At 37.5% G+C, this 24,375-nt stretch overlaps 6 protein-coding genes across 6 annotated transcripts; 3 read left to right on the top strand and 3 right to left on the bottom strand.

Annotated features, from left to right (window-relative positions):
* Nucleotides 1-1,469: 1,469 nt before the first annotated feature.
* On the bottom strand, nt 1,470-4,277 carry MELLADRAFT_44541 (uncharacterized protein; the record flags this gene model as incomplete). Its single annotated transcript, XM_007413274.1, has 5 exons — nt 1,470-1,849; nt 1,918-2,046; nt 2,138-2,337; nt 2,429-4,017; nt 4,117-4,277. The coding sequence occupies 5 exons, from the start codon at nt 4,272-4,274 to the stop codon at nt 1,667-1,669; spliced, it is 2,259 nt and encodes a 752-aa protein (XP_007413336.1).
* A 1,566-nt stretch (nt 4,278-5,843) lies between these two features.
* Nucleotides 5,844-6,733, top strand: MELLADRAFT_109210 (uncharacterized protein; the record flags this gene model as incomplete). The annotated part of the gene is made up of 3 exons (XM_007413136.1): nt 5,844-6,217; nt 6,284-6,562; nt 6,637-6,733. The coding sequence occupies 3 exons, from the start codon at nt 5,844-5,846 to the stop codon at nt 6,731-6,733; spliced, it is 750 nt and encodes a 249-aa protein (XP_007413198.1).
* Nucleotides 6,734-7,479: 746 nt separating this feature from the next.
* Nucleotides 7,480-8,593, bottom strand: MELLADRAFT_124136 (uncharacterized protein; the record flags this gene model as incomplete). The annotated part of the gene is made up of 6 exons (XM_007413273.1): nt 7,480-7,529; nt 7,670-7,741; nt 7,839-7,943; nt 8,079-8,171; nt 8,319-8,488; nt 8,565-8,593. 6 exons carry the CDS (start codon nt 8,591-8,593, stop codon nt 7,480-7,482), a joined length of 519 nt encoding a protein of 172 aa, XP_007413335.1.
* A 1,270-nt stretch (nt 8,594-9,863) lies between these two features.
* MELLADRAFT_124345 (uncharacterized protein) lies at nt 9,864-10,855 on the bottom strand (the record flags this gene model as incomplete). The annotated part of the gene is made up of 6 exons (XM_007413272.1): nt 9,864-9,919; nt 10,004-10,075; nt 10,160-10,264; nt 10,379-10,471; nt 10,584-10,753; nt 10,827-10,855. 6 exons carry the CDS (start codon nt 10,853-10,855, stop codon nt 9,864-9,866), a joined length of 525 nt encoding a protein of 174 aa, XP_007413334.1.
* A 596-nt stretch (nt 10,856-11,451) lies between these two features.
* MELLADRAFT_49495 (extracellular serine carboxypeptidase) lies at nt 11,452-13,871 on the top strand (the record flags this gene model as incomplete). The annotated part of the gene is made up of 7 exons (XM_007413137.1): nt 11,452-11,908; nt 11,981-12,135; nt 12,214-12,327; nt 12,389-12,580; nt 12,643-12,947; nt 13,042-13,167; nt 13,231-13,871. The coding sequence occupies 7 exons, from the start codon at nt 11,468-11,470 to the stop codon at nt 13,524-13,526; spliced, it is 1,629 nt and encodes a 542-aa protein (XP_007413199.1).
* A 7,768-nt stretch (nt 13,872-21,639) lies between these two features.
* On the top strand, nt 21,640-22,412 carry MELLADRAFT_65524 (uncharacterized protein; the record flags this gene model as incomplete). The annotated part of the gene is made up of 3 exons (XM_007413138.1): nt 21,640-21,732; nt 21,796-22,179; nt 22,233-22,412. The coding sequence occupies 3 exons, from the start codon at nt 21,640-21,642 to the stop codon at nt 22,410-22,412; spliced, it is 657 nt and encodes a 218-aa protein (XP_007413200.1).
* Nucleotides 22,413-24,375: the final 1,963 nt, after the last annotated feature.

A 24,375-nucleotide genomic window follows, 5' to 3' on the forward strand; every position in this document is an offset into this window, starting at 1 on the left:
CTTTGCCTGCTTTAGTATTTTTATACTAAAAGTTTGTGAGTTGAAACTTCACATTTCTAGTTGTTGGTAATGGATTATTAACAGATGGGAATGTGATGAATTCGGGTTTTAAACATATGTTATAATACTAACGGGTCGGACACTGGTTTGTATTTGTAGATTTACAACCATGACATCATGGCTGTTTACCACTTCCAAATTTCATCTTATTCTTTCCCATCGTGTTCACATCCGATTTCCTTCTATTATCCTTTTCTCTAGTGATATTTTTTGATCCCTCCCGCCCTTTTTTGTCCCGGTGTTTATTTTGAGAGTTTTTTCTTTTGGTTTTGTGTTACGAGTCTTATGTAAGGTTGTCTTTTTTGTTTTTTTAAAAAAAAAAAAAAGTTTTTTCTTCTTTGTTATATTTTTTCTTTAAAGAATTGTGTTCAAGTTGTGGTAGCTCTGCTGTTAGGTTTTCTTATTTTGTTAGGCGCTGTTAGGTCCTCTTTCCACCCCGTAGGGTGTGATTTATATTTTTATCGAAATTTATCATCCTTGGCGTTCAGCCTTGGGTTTCGCCCAAAACATCTTTGCCTGCTTTAGTATTTTTATACTAAAAGTTTGTGAGTTGAAACTTCACATTTCAAGCTGTTGAACAGTAACAGAAACGGAATCTGGTCCCAAGGACCCATGCTCCTATCCAGGAACCTCTTTAATGCTTACAGTGTTCTCACCAAGCATGTAAGCAATACTGCACACAACTGAAAGGTGTATATATATGCTACTTTCACAAAACAAGTGGTATGCCAATGTTGGTTCTACAATACAATCCCCACATATCCACAGAGTCCTACTGACACTCTTGGTAAGAAGAAGACTCTTTCAGGAATACAAAAATTTTCTCACCGTTATAATCAAATGCCATGGTTGCAAGACATGTATCATGAATTGATTTGGTGATCATATGTGTAGCACTGTACATGGCTATTTCAAAAGCACAAAGACCAATCAATATTTCACCAATCAATGAGCTTGTGTTTTCATTTCACTATCCATTCTTCATTTATTATAATCAGGAATCCCTATTATAATTATGAGGATTTACTTTTATTTCCCCATATCCCTTCAAAATCCAAAATCCATTCTTTTTCTAAAAATATTTCACCAAAATCTGCTTCTACATGACTCAATCCAAAAGAAAACCATTCAAGTTTTTTTGATTCAAGAAATTGTAATCCAAAGTATATTCCTTCTCTTAAACCTCAAAGTCCCACTAATCAGTACCTATAAAATGTCTTCACATTTGGTTTTTTTTGTAGCACTAACAATAAAACCACCCACGACTTTCTCAATCTAAATCATACCTTCCAGCAAAAGATTACCCAAGCTACACACAACTAATTCTACAAAAAAAACCATACAAACACTACAATTCATTCATTCATTATATCTTTTCATATATTCCAAAAAAAATCCTAATAAAAAACGGTTTTTAAATCTTCATAAACTTATGCATTATATTCAAAAACAAAAACGAATAAAGACAAAGAAAAACCTCTACATTCAACAAAATTAAACTCCATTTTTCTTTATAAATACATAATCTTGAGCAAAAAAAAACCAAAAAATAAATAAAAATAAACCCACTCTCCCCAGAAAAAAAGGCGTAAACAGTTTAAGATAATTAAAAGAAATTAGAAAAATAACCTAAACTTCGATGCCCATTCCCATTCCCATTCGAGCCAAACCTTCTATGACCCCCACTACTCCCTCCCAAATTTCCCATTCCCATTCCCACCAATCCTGCTGCTGAAGCATTCGAACTTTCTTCCTTCATGTAACTCAATGTCATCAACTCTCTCATAACCTAACCCCCCCAAAAAAAGAAAAAAAAATCAATAAGAGACAGGGAGAGAGAAGATTAAACCACTTTACTTTTTCTAATTTCTCTTTCCTATCTTGTAATTCTAAATGTCTTTTAACTTCTGGATTTTCTCTTGCAAATTCAATTGCCTGATCCCCTTCTAAGCCCTTAACCAACCTAGAATTAATCTCATGCGGTACCTACTCATCCCCCAAAAAAAACCAAAAAAAAAACTTTAATTAAAACCCAAAGCAGAAGAAAGAAAAATGAAATGGGTTTCAAAAACTCAACAGTAGAAAAGAATCTAGAAAGTAAATCAATCTTAATAAAATCAGTTGACGTATTCGATAACCGATCAGCCAAAAGGTTTAAAAAGATTTCCGGACAAAACGGTTGAGATGTCGGTCCAAGTTTACATCTTCTTGATTTGATCGAATTCATTCTTAATTTCAAAATCTCAAATCGGATTTCCATTTCTCTTAATCTTCTTGCTAATCAAAAGAGACAGAAAAAGAAAAAACCCCCATCAAATTCAGTCCGATTTTCCTCACTTTGTTTTTGGTAAATTGAAATCGGACTTACCTCGGTCTAAAAGAATAGGTGGTGGTCTAGTTTCTTCAACTTCAACCACTTCAACTTCTTCCTTCCCCTCAATCTTCTTTCCATTCAAATTCCCATTCCCATCCAGAATCCAACGTTGAGCTTTCCTTCTCAATCGATCTTCATCTTCCTTAACATGTTCAAGTGCTTCTCTCAACCTCCAATTCCTACGAAGCTCAAGTTTTTCATTCTTTAAAAACTCATCACACATCTTAATTTCTTCTTCCATCAAACTTATCGAGCTTATTCTAGACTGTTCCCATTCCGGTTTCGAAATCTCGACTTCATATCTAAACGGCATCACTCCAATCTCCACATGATCTGCTGCTCTTGATCTTAATCCATCCAAGATATCTTCAGTAATACTTAAGATTTCCGATTTGGCTGACGGATGATACGAAATCGGTTCTTGTTCCAAGATCTTGGTGATCGCAAACCTAATCTCATCAGCCACTAATTCAGATGCACTACGTCCGATCCCTCCTTTCGTCAATCTAGACTGAACTGATTGTAACTTATGAATCCAATGAACATCTAATCCTTCATTCCCAATCCGACTTTCACCAAGTTTCGAAAGCTCAGCTATCCTTCGATCACTCCAATAAATCTCAGCCAACAATCCCAAAACCTTTTGATCTAATTCTGTTTTTAACATGTTTCGTACTTCGGATTTAGATAAACATTTCGAAAACTCAATCAACCTACGTTTCAATGAATCCATAGTTTCAGAAACATATTTATCAGCCGAGATATGTCGATCATTGTATTGAACCTTATACTGGTATGTAGATTCTTCTAATTCTAATGAGACTCGATTCGTAATATCATGTAATGAACTGGACATAGATTCTTCTAATAAGCTCATCAATCTTTGTTTCAAGGTGATGGTTCCTAACAACAAATTCGCTTCTCCAAACGCATCAGGATGTGATCTGAAATACTGATGTTCTTGTTCTGCTAAACGATTCACTTGATTGTTTCCACTCAAGCCTGTACGACTTGAGAATCCAGTTTGAGATGGTTTACAAATCACACCTACGTAACCAAGTTGTAATCGATACTTTTCATTCGAAAGAATCGAAGCTCCGATCTTTGGATCCACCAGGTCCATCTTCGTCACCACCCCAATCGTTCGATACCCATGAGGATCGACTCTTCTACTCGCTCTTAAAGCAGGACTATTAGCTAAATCTACATCCGCTGCACACACCGAAAGAATCAAATTCGGTTTCCTTAGATACTTTTCACACAACCCTTGAATCTTTTCTCTTAATTCTTCAGGTTGATCCATCGATGAAACTTGTACATAACCCGGCAGATCGACAAGCGTAAGATCAGGTACATAAGGTGAATAGACTTTCAAGTAGATGGGTTGTTCTGATACGGCTATTGCGTCGGGTACTGCTTGGTTTAATTTAGTTAATCTTTGTTGAACTTCTGAAAAATCGGTAAACCTTCCAGGTCCGAATTCGGGACATTCTGTATATTCTTCTGGACTTGGGTTTTGACTTGTGGATGGGGTATGGATTAAGGTTAATTCGAGTGGACGACGTGTGACCATATTATTTCCTCTGTTTTTAAATTCGGTTTGATGTTGATAGATAGATTCACAAGATTAGTTGAAGAAAATCAAGGTAGTGAAGAATCGAAGATTGAAACACACACTCAACTTGGGTAAAAATTCGTGTCCAACAATTGCTTCCAAAACACTACTTTTTCCACTACTTTGACTTCCAATGACTACAATACTAGGCAGTACTAATGTTTCATCTTGATCGATACTCATTAACAATGAACGGATTTCAATCAATTTACGAGTCAATTTCATCAAGCCTGCCGTTCCAGAATCTTTGCTCATCAGATTTAGAGTTTCATCATCACTTGTACTTGTATATGATGATGATGATAATGCAGCAGCAGAAAGTAAGAGTGGATCTATTGGATCTCCTTGAGGTCTTTGATCTTCTTCTTCTTTTTCTTCTCGTTCTGATCTTGACCAAAAATCTTGAAATCCATTTGAGATTGATGAAAGATTTGATTCTAATGAATCACTAACATTCATGAACACATCACTTGCACTTTCACTTAAATCTGATAACGTTCTACTAGTTGAATCAGTAATACTTTTCAAATTATCAGAAAGTCCATTAAGAACTCCAAAAAGATTATTCCTAAGTCCTGATCAAAAATACAACCCGATGAGTATGGTGTTAAAAGGTTATTGAAGATCAAAAAGACTGACCATCCACTTGACTTCCTACATAAGCAGCACTACCTACCCCAACCGCCCCAACGCCCAGTAACCTACCACCAGCTTTACTTGCAGCACGAGCAGCAGCCGAAACGAAACTGATCTGACGAACTTGAATAGGATGATGATGGTTTAAATGAGTTGAAATCAAACGAGATGGTAATTTCAAACCGGTTGAAATAGAACGGGATGGATATGAAGTCAGATTAATGATTCTTTTGGTGTGGATTGATAGTTTGTTCCATTTTCTGAGTGACATGGTTATCGGTTTTTTGAAGTGTTGAGGAAATTAAGACTTGACTGATAGTTGACTTTTGGTTTTTTGATTTTGAGAATGTGGTTTTGATCGATCGATTCATAAATAAAGGAGACGAACCCATTCACCCACCCATTCTCAACAAAATTTCAAAATTCATAATTCTAAAACCCCGCAGTACCGATTCCGAAACACAACTTGAACTGGACCGCATACATCTTACATCTCTCCAACGATATGTAAATCCTCCGCTGAGACTTCTTTCATCGATCCACTTTTACTTCAGATTCACTTCTTCCTTCCTCTCACTGATCACACACACAGCCTCGAATTGACAATAGCATTAAAACCCAATCAGATCACTTCATAGGTCTTTCAACCCAGCGTTTTCAAAACAGATAGATGCAAGGGTTCTTCACGATTCTCGAACCAAGTAAACAATGCATAGTGCATATCCTTTGAGAGACTTTATGGTGCCACTGTGGAATCCTATCTCAAATTAATACCAGACGTGGCAACTATTTGAAGAAATACTGATGACTTGAGTCTTGCCAAGGTGGTAAGTGACATATGAGAAAACTTTCTGATCACGACACCAAAAACCCTTACTTGAGTGAAATCACGTTGAGTCTTGACTAGGCGTTCGAATTCCTTGTGACCATCTTTCAAACAAATTCATGTGATGGTTTAGCTCTTGATTTTTTTCTCAATCTTTCACTTCTTCTAACCTGTTGTTAATCGCCTATCATCAATCAATTTCTTACTACTCTTTTCCATAAATCGATTTCTCATTTCCTCAACTCCTTTGTAAAATAATTCAACTTATTCTTTTTACCTATACCTATACGGCTTAACTCTAATTCTTAACCCAACTGATTCTTAATTGGATCATGATTCTTAACGTTTCTTTTCTTCCTACTTATCTTCTTTTTTTAAACTTGTTTCAAGCTTTACCAATTATCGAAGTCTTAAACCTGGATAAGTTTCGACATGGATCTATTGGTCTACAACGACGAGAAAGTTTTAGTTTTTACCAATTACCAGAAGAAGAGAGATCCAAGATCGAGACCAAAGCTAAGTCAGAAGCTGTTATGACTGTAGATGGAAAAGTTGCACCGGAAGAAGTTTTAATAGGTGTTCAGAAGGCTGGTTTAGAGAATGGTAATAGTGATCATAAGGGTACTGGAAAACCAACCAAAACAGAAGTCGAAAGTCTTGCGGACCAAACCCTTCCAAAAGTAACCTCAACCCCAATCAAATCTTCGTAAGTCCAACACTTCAATCCCACTTTACTCGAAAAAAACCTGATCTTTTATTAAAAACTTTCAAGAACAATACAAACCAGACAAAACCATAAATCAAGTTCATATATAACCGAAGAAGATAAACTAGGAATTTCCAAATCAAGAACCGAAACACGAGCCAAGATAGATTCAGTAATTGCAGCAGGAGGCCAAATTACTGTTGAAGAGATCTCAATGGTTTCTAAAAAAGCTATGATGGATCATGAGAATAAAGATCGAAAGACGGTTGGGATAGCTATTAAGACTGCGGTTGAAGATCTTACAGATCGAAAACTCGCTGAATTGAAGAATCATAGTAACTCTACGTAAGTGAAAGTCTCATTTGAGCATTTTTACCGAACGAAACTATGATCTGAGGAATGGAATTATCTCGCTTTAGATCTGTACAACTTGGTCAAAATTCTTCTTCTGGCTCTTTTCAGGTAACAGAAGAGAAAGCAGGAGTAGAGAAACCAAAGACCGAAACGCAAGCTTAAGCCACAAGTACTCATCACAACAGGCGGAAAAATCACTCTGGAAGAACTCTCAAGTCAAAAAGCCCATTTCAAAGAATGTAAAGTAATGATCGTAAGCTTACAGGAAAGACTATAAAACCAAAAGTCAAAAGTCTCGAGGACCAAAAACTTGGTGAAATAAACCTGGTTCAAGCAAGACTTTGATCAAAATTCATTCTTCTTGTTTAAGATGATCAAAGTCTTCTACACAATCATAATTTATTGTGTGTGTTTTTGGTCCTTGTTAGTTGATCTACACAAGAAGGTATTTGTAAAGAATACTTTAGAGAGGATTGAGATCTGATCAAAATTCATGTAATCTTTTAATTCTTGTACAAATTCGGAAGTTGTTCATATTACTATTAGCGGTAGATTATCATCTTCAACGTCATGTTAGCCGAAGAGGGACTAGAATAGATTTACGAAATTTTTGATCCTTTTAAAACATGGATGATACTCTTAGATTACTTTAGAAGAAATCAACGTCTAATCATGAAGTAGGTTATCCTTATGAAGCTCAAAGGTTGGGTTCCACAAGTTTTCAAGTGGGCTTATTCATGTCATTTTTGGAACAGGCATGGTTTGGCAAGTAAGCTTTCTGTGAAGAGCTTAATTTTTTTTATACAACAATACATGTAATCCAACAATTGAACATCATGTGCAGATGATCATCCATGAGAGAAAGAAAGAAATAAGAAAATCGTATGAGAAAATTTCCTTCAAACCTATCAAGAAGGTGGTCCTGAAGCTGCACTACCAATAAGACATTTTGAACAAACTAACAGTGATATGGTTTTTAATGAAGAATATCAATGAATATCAAAACCACCAACCAAATCACCCCAAAAATGTCAACAAACTAATTCAAGAAACTCTACGTGTTTGAAAAATCAGACAGATATATAAAGTCACACTTACTTGTATGTGTAATATCTCTTCCATTTTCACCAGGCACACATTTCCACCTCTGATCATCATCCCAACAATGTGCTACATACATATCAAACCAAAATCATTCATCAGAATCCAAAAAACTCACCATGAAAAACTTGCTACTTTAAAAGTTGAGTATAGGAAAATGTGATACCAAAGATTCCGTAATAAGAATAACCTTTACTACAGATAATCTTTTCATTACAATCACTAGCAGTATAACCACAACTAGTTGATTGAAGACCACATTTGAAACCCCCTATATCCCCCCAGAAAAGAAAAATCATAATATAAATCATCCAACATAATTGATCAACAATCTTTTTTTTTGATGGATTAATTCATCAATATATGATGCTGAAAAAGAAATTGAATTTGGATTGGAAGGACTTACATGCCGGTCTACGAGAACAAGCATGCCAAAACCCGTATTGGTATGTATGACAAACTTCACATCCGTATTCTACCCCTCCACTATTCTTACAATCTATGAAGATCAACTCAGAACAAGAGGTCTAAATCAGTCAAGAAGTTTTTTTTCAAACACGGGAAAGGATCTGTTTGAATCCCTTGGGAAAACATTACTACTATTACTAATGGTTGAAAGGTTTATAATCTGAATTCAATTACTAACAGTATCCTGGATGAGGAAGTGGTGGGTGTCCAATCAACCGAACATGTGGAGCCCAAGCAAGTCCACAATCTTGCACACTATAACCAGCACGAACGTGAAAATTAAACTGAGCTATCAAACATAAAAACGTAAAAGCTTTAAAGTGATTGTGACGAAGATGAAAAAAAGTACTATAGAACAGAACACGTTAGTTTATAGTCAGAATTGTAATGGATTGATCGTATAAGACAACAGAAAAAGACGTACAATAAGAAAAAGAACCAAGAGATAGTCATTTTTAGAAAATAAGTCAAGAGAAATGAGTAGGGAAGTGTTAGAATTTTATCTTATTTGATCCGATCAAGAGACCTTCAATTTCCATGTGATCCAAACCTATTCAAAATCATTCTCACCCACACAATCATCACTCATGTCAAGACGTCAATATGTCTTATGTTTCGTGATCTTTCGTCATAAAAAAAACATATTTGAGGAACGCAAGTGAGGTAAGGCAGTCCGAAGATCTGATGAGTATATGCAGCCACTTTATCTGCAGGCTCAGCCACTACATGTTTTCTCCGACGCACAAAATCCTCCGAAGGTCTTGGACCCCATTGTACTTCAGGGACCAGTATGCTTGGTTTGAATGGTTTGGAATAATAGATATTCGTGGTTCTGGAGTGAGTGTTTTGTGATTTCACGTATTGGACATTCTTTGATATGAAGCATTAGACTTCTCTTTGATTTGTATGGACTTCATTCTTTGGTTTTGTGATCAACAGGAAATGGTTTCTCTTGTATTATTTATCAAGTTGTTCACGTATCAAAATCACTTCAAAGTAGTTTCTGTAGACCCATTGACGTTGAAGTAAATAACTATCAATATATCAGTGGGTCTTGGCTGACGCATACAAGTATATAGCGGATCAATGATCAAAAGTTAAACAACCAGGCTTTATCCATCCATTGGTATAGATTCCAAGGCTTATAAGACCACATGAAGCAATTTGATCAATAAAGTCTTGTAACCCTGTCTCTTTTCTTTTCAAGATCACCTTTCATTCAGACCAAACCTAATCAAATCCCGAATATCTTTCATCCTCATCTGTACCGTAGTACATAGTAAGCTCAGACCACTTCATCTTCACTGACTATCATCTTCTGTTCAATTTTCCTCAATCAAATAAACCCCAACTCAGATCTCTAAACTCCTTTGAAAGCTTAACCAAACTCTTCTAAGAAAATATATCAAATTCATTTTTCCAAAATAAAGAATCCTATAACAAAATCCAAGTACAGCTTTATTTCAGCAATACATTCTTTTTCAAACAATTGTCTATTGTCCATCAACGATACCGGCATAGATAAACAAACTATGAAATAAATTAAGAAAGAAGGAAAAAGAAAAACAAACAAAGAAAAGAAAGAAAAGAAAAAAGAAAAAGACAACAAACAAAGGAAAAGAACAGGAAGAAATAAATAAATAAATAAATAAATAATAAGTTTGAAAACCATAAATAAAGTAATCAGTTCCAAAAGAATACATAGATAAACAGTTTCTATCGTTTACCAAACCGGTCCACCAGATTGTTTAGCAGTTCCTTGTAAACACTTACTACAAACTACCCAAAAAAACAAAAAACCAAAAAAAAGCAGGTTAATAAACTAGATCCAAAATGATTTCAAAGACTATAAAATGAGTTTACCAGTATGAGTAATAGGTCTTTGATTACCATCAGGCACACATTTGTACCTCCGATCATCGTCCCAACAATGAGCTAAAAAAATACGATCCCAAAATCAGATATTTGGAAAAACATTGCTTTTTTTGTGTAATTGTTGGTTGGGTTTTTGATACTTACCATATTCTCCGTAATAAGAATACCCTTTACTACAAATTATTTCATCTGTACAATCGGTTGACATATAACCACAACTTAAACCTTGATCACCACACCTTGCACCCCCTTTCCAATCCAAACACAAAAAGAATGGATCAAGAATCAGTCTTAATGTTCTTTTGTTCTTTTTTTTATCGATCTTTTAAACTTGATGTTTTTTTTTTAGATTGTTGAACGTACAAGCAGGTCTCCAACGACAAGCGTGCCAGAATCCTTGTTGTAAAGTATGACAAACTTCACAACCATATTCAACCCCACCACTATTCTTACAATCTTTCCAAAAAGTATCCAAAACCAAAATCCAAACCCAAAACCAAAGAAAAAAATAGTCAAAAGATAAATAACTAAACCAAGATTTACAAAAGATTTCCTAAAAATGACTTACAATACCCAGGATGACCAATAGGAGGATGACCTAAAAGTTGAATATTAGGAGCCCAAGCAATTCCACAATCTTGTACACTATAACCAGCAAGAACATAAAAGTTAAAAAAACTTAAAACACTTAAACATTTTAAAAAGTTTAAGAAATCGAATTTGATGTGAAAAGAAAGACTAAGCCGAAAAAAAAGAAGAGTAGGGTGTTAGTTTTTTTGGATAGGTGTATGGAATGGGGATAAGAACGTACAAGGATTTGAAGTGAGATGGTGATGACATTTGTGAAAGAAGGGAAAAGAGTATAAGTATGTAATTTTAAAGAGAATTAAGTTGACGAGAGAAAGAAAAAGTGTACTAGAAGTGCAAAAGTGAAGAGGAGAATGATTTATAGAAGAATCGATGCTACATAGATAACTAGTGTGCCAAGTCAACGAAGAGACCAGAAGATGATGTTCGGCCTTCCAAAACACCCGAAGAAAAGGTGCGAAAAGGAGAATGCATAGTTGAATGAACGCATGTATATAGTAGTGGTTCAACGCATGAGCATTCAAGCCACTTTAGACTCAAGCCACTATCACCAAGCCTTTTTTGATTTACGATCTTAGTTTCGGACGGTAACAAATTAATCAAAAAGAAAGAGAAAGAGAAAGTTGAAGTCAAAGAAGATGAGAAAAGAGGTTTATGAAGAAATATTAATCAAAGAATTACATACATACATACTTCAGTTCAATTTACGATTTCAACCATTTAACAGCATTCAACACCATTTCGATCGATCGATCGATCAAAGAACACAGGAGACTATTTTCTTTTCTTTTCTTTTCTTTCCGATTCGGTCAAAAAAGAAACCACGAATTTAAGAAGAAACCAGAAACCAAACTATTTCAAAGAATGAAAAGTGTTATAGTGATAGCTATCTTAGGATGCTTAGTAGGACCAATTCATTCAATCAAACCATTAACTTCAACTCCATGTTTCTCAATCTCATCATGGAACCAAGCCCAAACCCAACCCCACCAAAAGCTCAACTTACTCAACCTCCAAACCCATGAATCATACACTCCATCTATCCTTCCACTTGGACCTTTTCCAGCCCATCATTTTCCTCAACTCATCACTCATTCAGACCCGAACCTCGACGAATCTCAATCCACTTTCGCTCAACGGTACTGGTTCGATACTACTTATTATCAAAAAGGAGGTCCTGTTTTCTTACTAGACGGAGGCGAAACGAATGGGCAAGACAGACTACCATACTTGCAAGACGGGATTCTAAGTATCCTTTCCAAAGCAACCCATGGAATTGGTATCATACTTGAACACCGATATTATGTAAGTTGAAAGACTAGAAATTTAGAAAACTTCATTGGGGTTTTGATCTTTTGTTTTCTTTGGTTATATAAGGGTCAATCGTTTCCTTTTAAAGACCTTTCGAACGAGTCATTAAGGTACCTAAACACGCGTGAATCGTTAGATGATAGTGCTTATTTTTCACAACATATCGTTTTGCCTGGTCATGAAGATCTTGATATCACTGCACCTGGTACACCTTGGATCTAGTTTAGTGATTTGACTCAAAAAGAAACTCTGGACAACCGACTGATAGGATCCGATTTGTTTTTTTTCATTTGGGTTAGTTATGGTGGTAGTTATGCAGGTGCAAAAGCGGCATTCATGATGAAACTTTATCCTGACCTGATATGGGGATCAATAGCTTCAAGTGCAGTGATCCATGCGCAAGTAGATTTCTGGTGAACCCTGAACCTTTCTCTCAAAAAAACAAGAAGAAGATCTGATGATTTATTTTTCTAGGCAATACTATGAACCGATTCGAATTCATGCACCTGAAACATGTATTGAACCATTGATAATCATTACAAGATCGATTGATAGGATCCTTCTTTCGAACGATTCCATGGCTATTATGTCATTGAAAGATCTTTTCGGATTAGCAAACGTAACTGATCATCGAGATTTCGTAAACGTCTTAGCTTCTCCTATCGGGTTTGTGTTTCAAAAGGTATTTTTAGAAACGAAAAAGAAAACTGATTTGGATGAATATACAGGACTTGGCAAGAAAGAAATTGGGATCCAAGGATCAGTAACCACGAATTCGAAACGTATTGTGATTCGTTAAAAAGAAATCCATCACCCGAACCCATCAAAACTTTTTCCACTTCTTTAAGTTTATTACAAAGATTTTTTGAAGTTGAAGAAAACTTTCCACTGGATAGTTTGTTAGGGTATTCTAATTATATTAAAAATTCAATTAGTTCCAAATGTGAGAAGTTGGATCAAGATGAATGTTTTGGAACTGGAAATCTTACGGCTCATCAGATTGATAGTCTGGATCAAACTTGGAGATCTTGGAGTACGTCATCCCACTTCTGATCGGATTCTTTCTTTGTGAATTGATCTTCGATTTTGTATTGAATGGGTTTGGAATTGTACGGTTTTTGTTTCAGTGTGGCAAGTCTGTACTGAATGGGGTTATTTTCAAAACTCTTCACCTGGTCTTCAAGATAGTTTAGTTTCTAAACTAATCACCCTAGAGTATAATTCTAGACCATGTCAACTCGCCTTCGGATCCAGTAAGTGACAATCTTCCAAACCTTTCAATCCAAGTTCTAAAGTGTGGATGATCTGTACGATAGATATACCCAAGACACCGAACACCACCCAAGTGAACCAATACGGAGACTACGATCTAGATTCCAATCGATTAGCATTCATAGACGGATCCCATGATCCATGGATCTATATGACCGTTCATTCACCTTTACTTCAGAATCGAACTATTCGGGATGGATTTGTGATTGATGGCGGGATACATCATTGGGATGAGAATGGGAATGGGGATGGTGAACCGGAAGGGATTAGGAATGTTCATCAGAGGGAAGTTGGGTGGGTTAGAGAGTGGGTCAGGCAGTTTTATGATCGGAGGTCTTAAATGGTTGGTGGGATTATGAAGTTTTGGTTTGGGTAGGGAGGTATGGACTTGCGGAAATGGGGTTATGTTGTGGTCAATTTCGGGTTTGGAATTCGAAATTGGTTTTGTTGGTTATACTAGAATCATAAGTTTTTCTCTTCTTGTTAACTTGTTATACAAAATCTTTTAAATTTCTTATAACCAGTTGGATCTGATTTTGAGTATTAGAAAATGTTTGGATGTATTTATTTGGAACGTAATTTTGTAATTTTGTAATCTGAACTTTGTTGTTTGTTTTGTTTTTGTTTGTCGTTTGTTTTTTTGTTTTGTGTACTGATGAAAGAATAAATTTTATACTTACATTGGATCATTTGCGTATGTGATCTTATTGGATTTTTATGATGGGACAGTTGTGATTAACACTCTGTAGGCATGTTCAAGTTGGAAAAATGCTTAGAAAATTCAATCAATCGAAAATCAGTTTACGTTTTGGTTTCAAAGAGAAAAATTGAGAAATTTTTAAAGATTTTGAAACAACTGAGAAATTAAAAGCACATTTGTTAAACTTTTCATTTTATCTATCGAAAAAGGATCATATTAATTGTTCAAGGACCAGGTAATTCAAAGAATTCTCTAAACTTTTTTTGGAATACTTTTTAACTTTGGATTTATTGAACATATACTGGATGGATGGATTGATATGGTATGGGGTACTTTTTATAGGTTTGGTTTGGTGGGTTGTGAGTTTTAGGTGTACTTCAGTAAGAATAAGAGCAAGCAGTAAGTGGAAACTTTACTACTTACAAAGTTTTGAAACAACCGAGAAATTAAAAACACATTTCTTAAACTTTTTCATTTGAATATCAAAAAAGTGTGGCATGAATTGTAAAAGGACCATGTAATTCAAAGAATTTTCTAAACCTTTTTTGGAATATGTTTGATTAAATTGGGGTTTATTGAACTTATACTGGATGGAATGATATGAGGTACTTTTTGTAGGTGTGATTTGGTGGGTTGTGAGTTTTAGGTGTACTGGAGTAAGAGTAAGAGGAAGCGGTAAGAGGAAGCTTTACGGCTTACGGAAAGTTTTGAAACAACTGAGAAATTAAAAGCACATTTGTTAAGCTTTTCATTTGATCTACTAGCATAAAAGTATTACATGAATTTTTCAGGACAATGGGATTCAAAGAATTTTTTACACCTTTTTTTGGAATACATTTAATCAAATTGGGATTTATTGAACTTATACTGGATGGTATGGTATGGGGTACTTTTTGTAGGTGTGATTTGGATATGTATGGGTTGTGAGTTTTAGGTGTACTGCAGTAAGAGGAAGAGTCAGAATAAAAGGAAGAGTAAGAGTAAGAGTAAGAGGAAGAGGAAGAATAAGAGGAAGAGGAAAAGGAAGCTTTACTGGTCACAACAAGTTTTGAAACAACTGAGAAATTAAAAGCACATTTGTTAAGCTTTTCATTCTATCAAAAAAGTATTACATGAATTGCTTGAAGACCATGTAATTCAAAGAGTTTTCTAAACCTTTTTTGGAATATGTTTGATTAAATTGGGGTTTATTGAATGTATATTGGATGGATTGGTATGATGTACTTTTTGTAGGTGTGATTTGGTGGGTTGTGAGTTTTAGGTGTACTGCAGTAAGAGGAAGCTTTACTGGTCACAGCAAGTTTTGAAACACCTGAGAAATTAAAAACACATTTGTTAAAATTTTTCATTTGATCTAGCATATAAAAGTATTACATGAATTGTTCAAGGACCATGTAATTCAAAGAATTTTCTAACCTTTTTTTGGAATACCTTTTGACTTTGGATTTATTGAACATATACTGGATGGATGGATTGATATGGTATGGGGTACTTTTTGTAGGTTTGATTTGGTGGGTTGTGAGTTTTAGGTGTACTTCAGTAAGAAGAAGAGGAAGAGGAAGAGGAAGCAGTAAGAGGAAGCTTTACGGCTTACGGCAAGTTTTGGAACAAAGTACTGATAAATTAAAAACACATTTGTTAACTTTTCATTCTATCAAAAAAGTATTACATCAATTGTTTGAAGGACCATGGAATTCAAAGAATTTTATAAACTTTTTTTGGAATACCTTTGATTGAATTTGGATTTATTGAACATATACAGCTGTTTGCATAAAAAATGCCGTTGCCCTTTTTTTTTCAAGTTGCACTAAAAATTACCAACATAGCTCTACATCAAGAGCAGCTGTAGTTGATCATGATGTGCTGAATTTTAAAGGTTGTATGACATATGTGCAGATCCCCTTTTTTGATCTCGTCCCACCTTTTGACTGGTCTTCACCCCTCTCCGATTACAGACACACCTTCTACCCACTCCTATTTGGATTACTCATGGTGGGGTAATGTGAGCGCGCCGGTTGGACATTGTTGTCTTGAGGCGGGATGCAAAGTCTAGCCAGAGGGGTTAGAAGTGCTTCAGAATGAAGCTCAAAACGCTTTCATGCCCTATTGGTGCCGGGTTGTCCATTGTGATGCTGAGCTTTGGTTGCAACCATACCAAAGGTTGAGAAAGCTTGTGCATTCCGGATACAAAGGCAGCAATACTTGTGATCTTTCAGGATCTTTGGCAAACTTTGCACCCTTGAGAAAGTCGAGTACAGCCTACCACAGCTCTTATGTAGAATCTACGTTGGTAATGTTTAGTGCAACTTTGAAAAAAAAAGGCGACAGCATTTTTTATGCAAACAGCTGTACTGTTTGGTATGGTATGAGATACTTTGTAGGTTTGATTTGGTGGGTTGTGAGTTTCAGGTGTACTGGAGTAAGAGTAAGAGGAAGAGGAAGCTTTACTGGCTACGGCAAGTTTTGGAACAACTGAGAAATTAAAAACACATTTCTTAAACTTTTTCATTTTATCTATCAAAGAAGTATTACATCAATTGTAAAAGGACCATGTAATGCAAGAATTTTCCATACTTTTTTTGGAATACGTTTGATTGAATTGGGATTTATTGAACATGTACCGTTTGGTATGGTATGAGATACTTTGTAGGTTTGATTTGGTGGGTTGTGAGTTTTAGGTGTATCATAGTGAGAGGAACAGTAAGCAGTAAGAGTAAGAGTAAGAGTAAGCAGTAAGAGGAAGCTTTACTGGCTACGGCAAGTTTTGAAACAACTGAGAAATTAAAAACACATTTCTTAAACTTTTTCATTTTATCTATCAAAGAAGTATTACATCAATTGTAAAAGGACCATGTAATGCAAGAATTTTCCAAACTTTTTTTGGAATACGTTTGATTGAATTGGGATTTATTGAACATGTACTGTTTGGTATGATATGAGATACTTTGTAGGTTTGATTTGGTGGGTTGTGAGTTTTAGGTGTATCATAGTGAGAGGAACAGTAAGCAGTAAGAGTAAGAGTAAGAGTAAGCAGTAAGAGGAAGCTTTACTGGCTACGGCAAGTTTTGAAAGAACTGAAAAATTAAAAACATATTTGTTAAGCTTTTCATTTGAATATCAAAAAAGTATTACATGAATTGTCTAAGGACCATGTAATTCACAGAATTCTCTAAACTTTTTTTGGAATATGTTTGATTAAATTGAGGTTTATTGAACATATACTGGATGGTATGGTATGGGGTACTTTTTGTAGGTTTGATTTGGTGGGTTGTGAGTTTTAGGTGTACTGGGGTAAGAGTAAGAGGAAGCGGTAAGAGGAAGCTTTACTATTTACGGCAATTTTGAAACAACTGAGAAATTAAAAACACATTTGTTAAGCTTTTCATTCTATCAAAAAAGTATTACATGAATTGCTTGAAGACCATGTAATTCAAAGAATTTTCTAAAAAATTTTGGAATACATTCAATCAAATTGGGATTTATTGAACTTATACTGGATGGTATGGTATGGGGTACTTTTTATAGGGTTGATTTGATTGTGGGTTGTGGGTTGTGACTTTTAGGTGTACTGCAGTAAGAGTAAGAGGAAGAGGAAGAGGAAGAGGAAGAGGAAGAGGAAGAGGAAGAGGAAGAGGAAGAGGAAGCTTTACTGTTTACAGCATTTTTGAAATAAAAGGTGAAGGGCTGCTGAGTAGTTGGGATTCAGAGTTGGAGGTTTTGGGTGAAAGAGGTTTGATGATCCAGTCTCAGACATGGCCTTTTAGTTTTCAGAGTGTGAAGAATTTGAAGTAAACATGAACAAGCAAGTATTAGGAAGTTTGGTCACTTGATCCATGTCTTTAACTTCATTTGGGTTTTTTCTTACTACACTGAAGGACAACTTGACTCCTTGGACTCTTTTCTTGCATTCTTCTTTATGATAGGTGGTACCGCCCCTTTCCATGACATGGTGGAGATATTGCCTTGGGGCAACATTGGGATCCTTCTACTGAGGATACAATTGCTCTGACGCGTAGGGGTAGGGGGAAGTAGCTGTGGAAAATTTATTTCACTCCTTCCCTCTCTCTCCTTTTTCTCCACGCACCAGAATTCTCTGTCCGCTAGAGATCTCTCACCGGCGTCTTTGGACCTCTCTCCCTTCTTCACTCCATTCTCTCTTTTTTGAACCCACCCTCCACCCTAGAATGGGGTACATAGGCGTAACTGTTGAATAGCGGTTTGGTAATGTGTGTAACCTCCTGTAGCGTCTCCATTTTAGAATGCTACCCTTTCAGTCTTTGTGTATCAGTATCTTGTATTCCTTCAGTTTAAGTTTCTGTAGATGGGTGCCTAGCCTGCCGTTCAGAGCTCTCCCATCTACAGAGGCAGGTGTTCCGTACCGCCCCTTCTACGAGGCCCACCCCCAAACCAAAACCTCCCAGGCGTAAGGGAAGTTGGTGGTTTGCCTAGGGCACACCAGCAAACTTAAGTTGACAATACAAATTTGAAATACAAAATTTATTCTAGTTTGTCCAAATCTAGATATCACCTAGTTGAGAATGGACGTAACACTTGATGTTTATGAATCTTAGATCCAAAAAGGTTGGTTTCCATAGTTTCTATCTAACTTGTTTTGATCAACACATTCTGTTCTTTCTCCTCCTGTTTGATGAAGGTAATGAAATGAAGCAAATCAGATGTTGATAATATTTTGATAAAAGCTAGAGCTGTTTTATCTTAGATCTACATTGCATTGTTTGATAGAAATTTGAGTTTTTCTCTTCACAATCTGTACGGCTGAGTGTGACTCTGAGGTCAAAATCAACAAAGTCCCTCAAACCGCAGACATCCACTTGAGCCTTTCAAGGTTTGTGAGGCTTGTAAGCTGAGCAGACTGGTTTTGAAGTTAGTGAAGTACGGTCTGGGATTAATCTGAGGTTTTGCAAGAATGTTGTCCTTGCAACTGCCTGGTGGGGCCTGTTCATCCCGAGCAATAGGTGCCTTCAAACTAGGGAAAATTTGAAAAGTTGAAAAGAAAAATTGGGAACCATGTAATTACAATACAAGCAATACAACACTGTAGTGCAATCACAAAGTTAGACTTTGTATTTGGAGGGGGCCTCCCTCATAGGGCTTCACAGTTTTGAAGCAGCAAAAAGGTGTGTAATCAAAAACTATGAATTCACTATAGCTCTGTATCAGTTGTATCTAAATTACAAGGTTCAAAGATTTTCTTTTCAGGTTTTTATTTTTTTCTAGTTTGAAGGCACCTAATGTTTTGCATCTCAACTACAAATCTCACACTTTTACTCACTGTTCCTTAACAAGATAGTTGATGAGGCTTTTATGTCTCTCCTGCTAATTTCAAAATAACTCTTAAACACTTCATGATATTGAAACCTAAAGTATCAAGGATATGTTTTGTTTTTGTAGATTTCTGCGTGAGTGTAAGATCAATTACAGAACCAGGGGTTTCAAGCGTGGGCTCTTTTATTACTTTTGCTAGAAAGCTTGCCCCAATCAAGAAAAAATAAAACAGAATTAGACCCAGAATTCACCGCAGCAGTCACAACGCAGCAGAGAGAAAAAAGTTTGAGGGTGCTGTCACATGTGGTGTGATCTCCCTCCCATTCGTTCCTTTTGATTCCCCCGTTGCCGCCAAAAAATTCTCATATTCTCAAAATCCCTGCCATCACTTTGTTTTCCTCACCAAACTCAATCCCCCGCTGCTTCTCTCATCCTGGAAATGTGTCCTATCCATGATGGCTGGTCTCTGTAATGAAAAAGGTACACTTTTTTGCATTAATCCCTCCATTTGTCTTTTCAGTGCATTTCATTCAACTTGCTGATAATCCCCAACAACATTTCTAGGTATCTTCTCCAATAACTACCATCATACTGTCCCAAGTTCAACCCTTTCGAGTTTGGATTCAATATGTCAAAGTTTGATGTCTGGAGATCACAACTTTTAGTTACTAGCTCAAATCCAATCAAACGGAATCAACACACAAATTGTACCATTATTGTGTTCTTCAGATATTTGAAGATAAGCTTGATCATTTAGAATAGATGAATTGTAGTAGCAAAGATTGTGATTGTAGATAAGAGTGGTGTGAAAATTGAAATTGTATCAATCCTCTTCATAGGATTACAAGCAAATCAATCAGTTTTGGTCTTGTTCAAAAACATCAGTCTCTAGATTACACAAGAGAGCTGAGATTTTTCAAAGTCTTTCTTGTAGGAAGATAGGAAGGTCAATTGGGTTTGACCAAGCAAAGCCAATTGATTTTTGACTTTGAATGTCTTCAAGCAAACTGAGATGGTTTTTGATCCTGTTCATAAGACCATAGACGAGTTGAATGGGTTTGGATGACTTCAAACCCAATGATATCTTTTATTGCCCTCATAAGAGATCTGAGATGGTTCTCAGCTCGCAATCATAGGATTGCCTATAGAAGAATCAATTGAAATTGATTGGTTGTGATATTTTTCATAACCAATCGATGATTCTAATTTCTGACACTCTCGACTACGTTGAAAAATCACTCATGTTTTGAATATCTTTCATAAATTATTTCATCTCAGACTTTGGTATTCAGCAGAGCTCGCACTGGACAGGTTGGAGATATGTAAGATACCTCTCAATCAACTTGCCCTTTTTCATAAAAGCTCATCATCTCTTATTTTCATCTGTTAACAAAAATTCTGCTTGTTATCAACATATGAGGAATAGTACAGAGAGAGAGGTTTCACACATCAATCCAACACCTCAAACCCATTGCAAAAGAGTGTGGGAAAGAAGAGCTGGTGAGGTAATGGTGAGACAAAGCTAGGTGGACCAATCACTGATATCAGACTGTGTTGCGAGGACGGTCATCTGAATCGAAGGATATGAAAGGTTGTTAGAAAGTACACCAATAGATGATGAATAAGATCTATATACTTAAATCAATGTCCCTCTCGACCGTTGCTATCCTATCCGTTATCCTGACCCGGTTATCCCTACTACCCTATACTCTTTGCCCGGTCCACAAGTGCGCTCCCCCCCATCCCCAATGCAACGACTTCTCTCCACATTACTCTGTCCCCAATACATACCGTGTTCCTAATACAATCCCCGCTACACCTTTCCTCAAACCAGGACGCCGGTCAAGACCACCCATGTTACCCCTTCACTGTCACTCATCCATCTTTACCGTATCACTGATTGTGCCCAACCTGCCATCTTTGCCGGACCAGATTGCTTCCTCTGCTCTATTACCAACCTCCACTAGTCTTCTCTACCATCCTATACCCATTTCAATCCTACTTCATCTACCTCTTCATCTCCCAACCCGCCCTCAAAAATTTTTATCGCTATTTTGTCATTCGTCCTGGACTAACCTGTGTTTCTTAGTCTATTATTCACCTGTTAGGTCCCACTTCCATGCACTACGCTATACCCATCCAGTCCCAACCAACATTCAAACCTGATCTCACCGGTCAGTAAACTACTCAACTACCCACGCACCTACACTCTGGGGTTTTGCCCTTTATACACCCATTCCTTGCTCACCGGCGTCAATTACTTAAGGCATCTCCTCCCTCTTCTCTTCCTCACTCCAAACACTCTTCGACGTACATTACCTTCTATATTCACAACGAATATTGCTCACGTCCAATACCCACCTTCGAATCAATCCCGCTATTCCCCCCTAAACTTATTTACTCTATTCTTCCCTAAACTTATTCGTCTTACCCAAATCTTAAACCTTTATCTCTACCTTTGCTTACAATGGCTTCTACCTCTACTTTACCTGCCGGCAATCCACCCGTCCGGCCATCTCACCCTGTTACCGTTTCAGGCGTCGTCGAAGTTGCCACCATGGTATGTTCTCCTCTTCTCACCACCACTTCTTCTCCCTCCTGCTGAATTACCCGTTCCTCTCAGTTACCCCCCGCCGACAATCGCAATTACACTTACCAATCCTGCACTGTAGCCGTTACTTGTAACGGGTGGGATTCAGATCGCGAGGCTGAGTACGATGGAACGTTCACCGCGTATTGCTCCTCCGTTGACGCTCCTCTCGACGGCCATTGTTACGTCATGAAGTCCCGCTTCTTGCCGGATTGCCGCTCTGCCGACTACGCTATGTACCACGAAGCAGATCACAAAATCTTGGTTGGCACCAGCGATTCTTTCGCCGGTGTTCTCAACAATAATACTGCAGTCACTGGCCTAGGCATTGTCAATTCTAAAAGCACCATCCCGGACGACGCCACCGGGAAAAATATGTTGTGTTTTTTCATGCAACATATTGATTACAAACCTCAGGTCCGTTATTCCACTACTACAACTCCTGCTCTACCGCTCATATGTTTCTACAGATCCGCGAAGATTACCAATTCGAGATGGAGTACCGTATCCGGCCTACTAGAAACCTCCAAAGCGCGCAAGGCCTGATCCAAGTTGGTCGAGAAACATTGATAAACGGGTTCATCGTTGATTGGGACGACGAAAATAATCGATGGATTGTAGAGGTCAGTATTCAACTCTTGTATCCGTGATACTACTTCTCTGACCTGTTTCCCTCTAATACAGGTCTATGAGTCATTCACGATATGCAAATACGTCGTAAGTAAGAATGTTGCATGTAAGTGAGATGAAGAAAAGGTTTGAAATCGGTGAGGATCAAACCTTTGACTCATAGGTGGCTTATAAAGGAAAACTAACAGTTGTACGCAGCGAAGAGTTAAAGAAACACAAGACACGAATAGAGAGCACGCATGACAACAGATCAGAAATAATAGAAACGTAACCAATAAGAACACACATCACAACAAGCATCAAAACAGAACAAAAGAGACACGCTAGATAAAATAGGATCAAAACTATTCGCCGTCATAACAATCAACAAGGTCACCAGCGTTAGCAATTGCACCGGCCATTCCGACACGTCGAACAAAAAGGTTGTTCCAGGTAAGGCTCCGACCCGCGCCCCGGAGGCCCCGGGGCACCCGTCGGCAGGCCCGGCCCGAGCCCGTCCCGGACAGGCTTAAAAGCTGGTGAGGCCCGAGAGTAGCCCTCTCTTGGGCTTTTGTCGGGGCTTTTGGGCCCAAGCTGAGGCACTAAAAATCAAGGAGCTGACATGATTTTACTCGGAAAACTGCACAGAAGAGGTGTTATAGGTATGGATGGATACATTGTATCTTGTAAATATAAGGGTAAAAAAGCAAAACAAGAGGTTGTACATTTCATAAGGGTCGCTTAACGGCGTCCTAAACCAAACTTGAACCAGCTTTTTACACACAACAGGGCCTCACAAGTGAAGGCCTTCATACTCATCCGATACTTAGTCCATAGACGACTGCCTCCTGAGAAAACTCGTTCGGAAGAGACACTTGTAGCGGGAACAGCTAGGTGAGCACGAGCCATTCGAGCCAATGTAGGGAGGTTCTTCTGCTCCAACTTCCAATAGTCTAATGGTTCGCGATCTTCGCGTTCGCAGAGACCGTTGAGGTAAGTATCTACTTCCTCTTCAACCGTGAGCTTTGATCCACGATTTACAAACCGTCGAGCTCCGAATGCTCGACGCTTGGGTTCTGGCTTGGTTGAAGTACCATCACTGCTATCTGTATCATCCGATTGGAATTTGATCGCTTCCTTCAAAAACAAGGCTTTGAGTGCAGCCCTGTTGGGGATTTGGGCTAGATCGAGGGTCTGATCAGAGATCTCGGCCAGCTTGCTACGAGGGTCCAAGATATTGCCACAAAGATAGACAGGCTTTTGCGCAGCAGCTCGATAGTAGTCCATCACCTTTTTCTTGATTGGATTGATTGCGGCTAAAAAGACTGGATTGGTGACAGTCGACAAGGCCTATGTACATAGTTCAAAATGTCAGTGGGCTGAATTGGGAAGGTTGATGAATTAAAAGGAAACTCACCAGATCTAGTGACTTGATAAGACATTGATAAGTTGGAATTGCATCAGCAAGAGTTGGTGATTTTGCCGCCGAGAGTAGAACTGTGGCCTCCTCTAAGGGACGTAGAAACTTTGTAAAGCTTTCTAAGAGATTCCACTCAGAGGAAGAGATGGCATATTGAATGTATTCGTCATTGGTAGTGAGCATGTTCACTGCTTTCTTCAACTCGATCGCTCGCTCAAGACAATTTAAGTCAGAGTTCCATTGAGTCTTCACAGGTCGTACAAAACCTTTGTGCAAACCACAAGACTCGGCTAGCTTCTGGAATGATTGTAGTTGTTGAGGGGATTTATAAATATAGGTGATCAGTGCGTAAAGCCTCTTGAATGCACTATTCCCTGGCTGAGGAGCAGACTCGTTTTCGAGCCATTCATCTAGACCGTTTACTGCAGGACCAGTATCTGTCTCTCCGAGAGCCTTACTAAAGCTTTTGATTCCAGCTTGAGCAGCTAAGTTGACAACATGGGCCATACAGCCTAAGAGGTGAGTTTTTGCATCGAAGTCAGGGATATGAGGTTGGAGTAGTCGGGCCATGGCAGCATTTGTGT

The sequence above is a fragment of the Melampsora larici-populina genome (genome assembly GCF_000204055.1).
Source record: "Melampsora larici-populina 98AG31 unplaced genomic scaffold MELLAscaffold_35, whole genome shotgun sequence".
NCBI classification, from domain to species: Eukaryota; Fungi; Basidiomycota; class Pucciniomycetes; order Pucciniales; family Melampsoraceae; genus Melampsora; species Melampsora laricis-populina.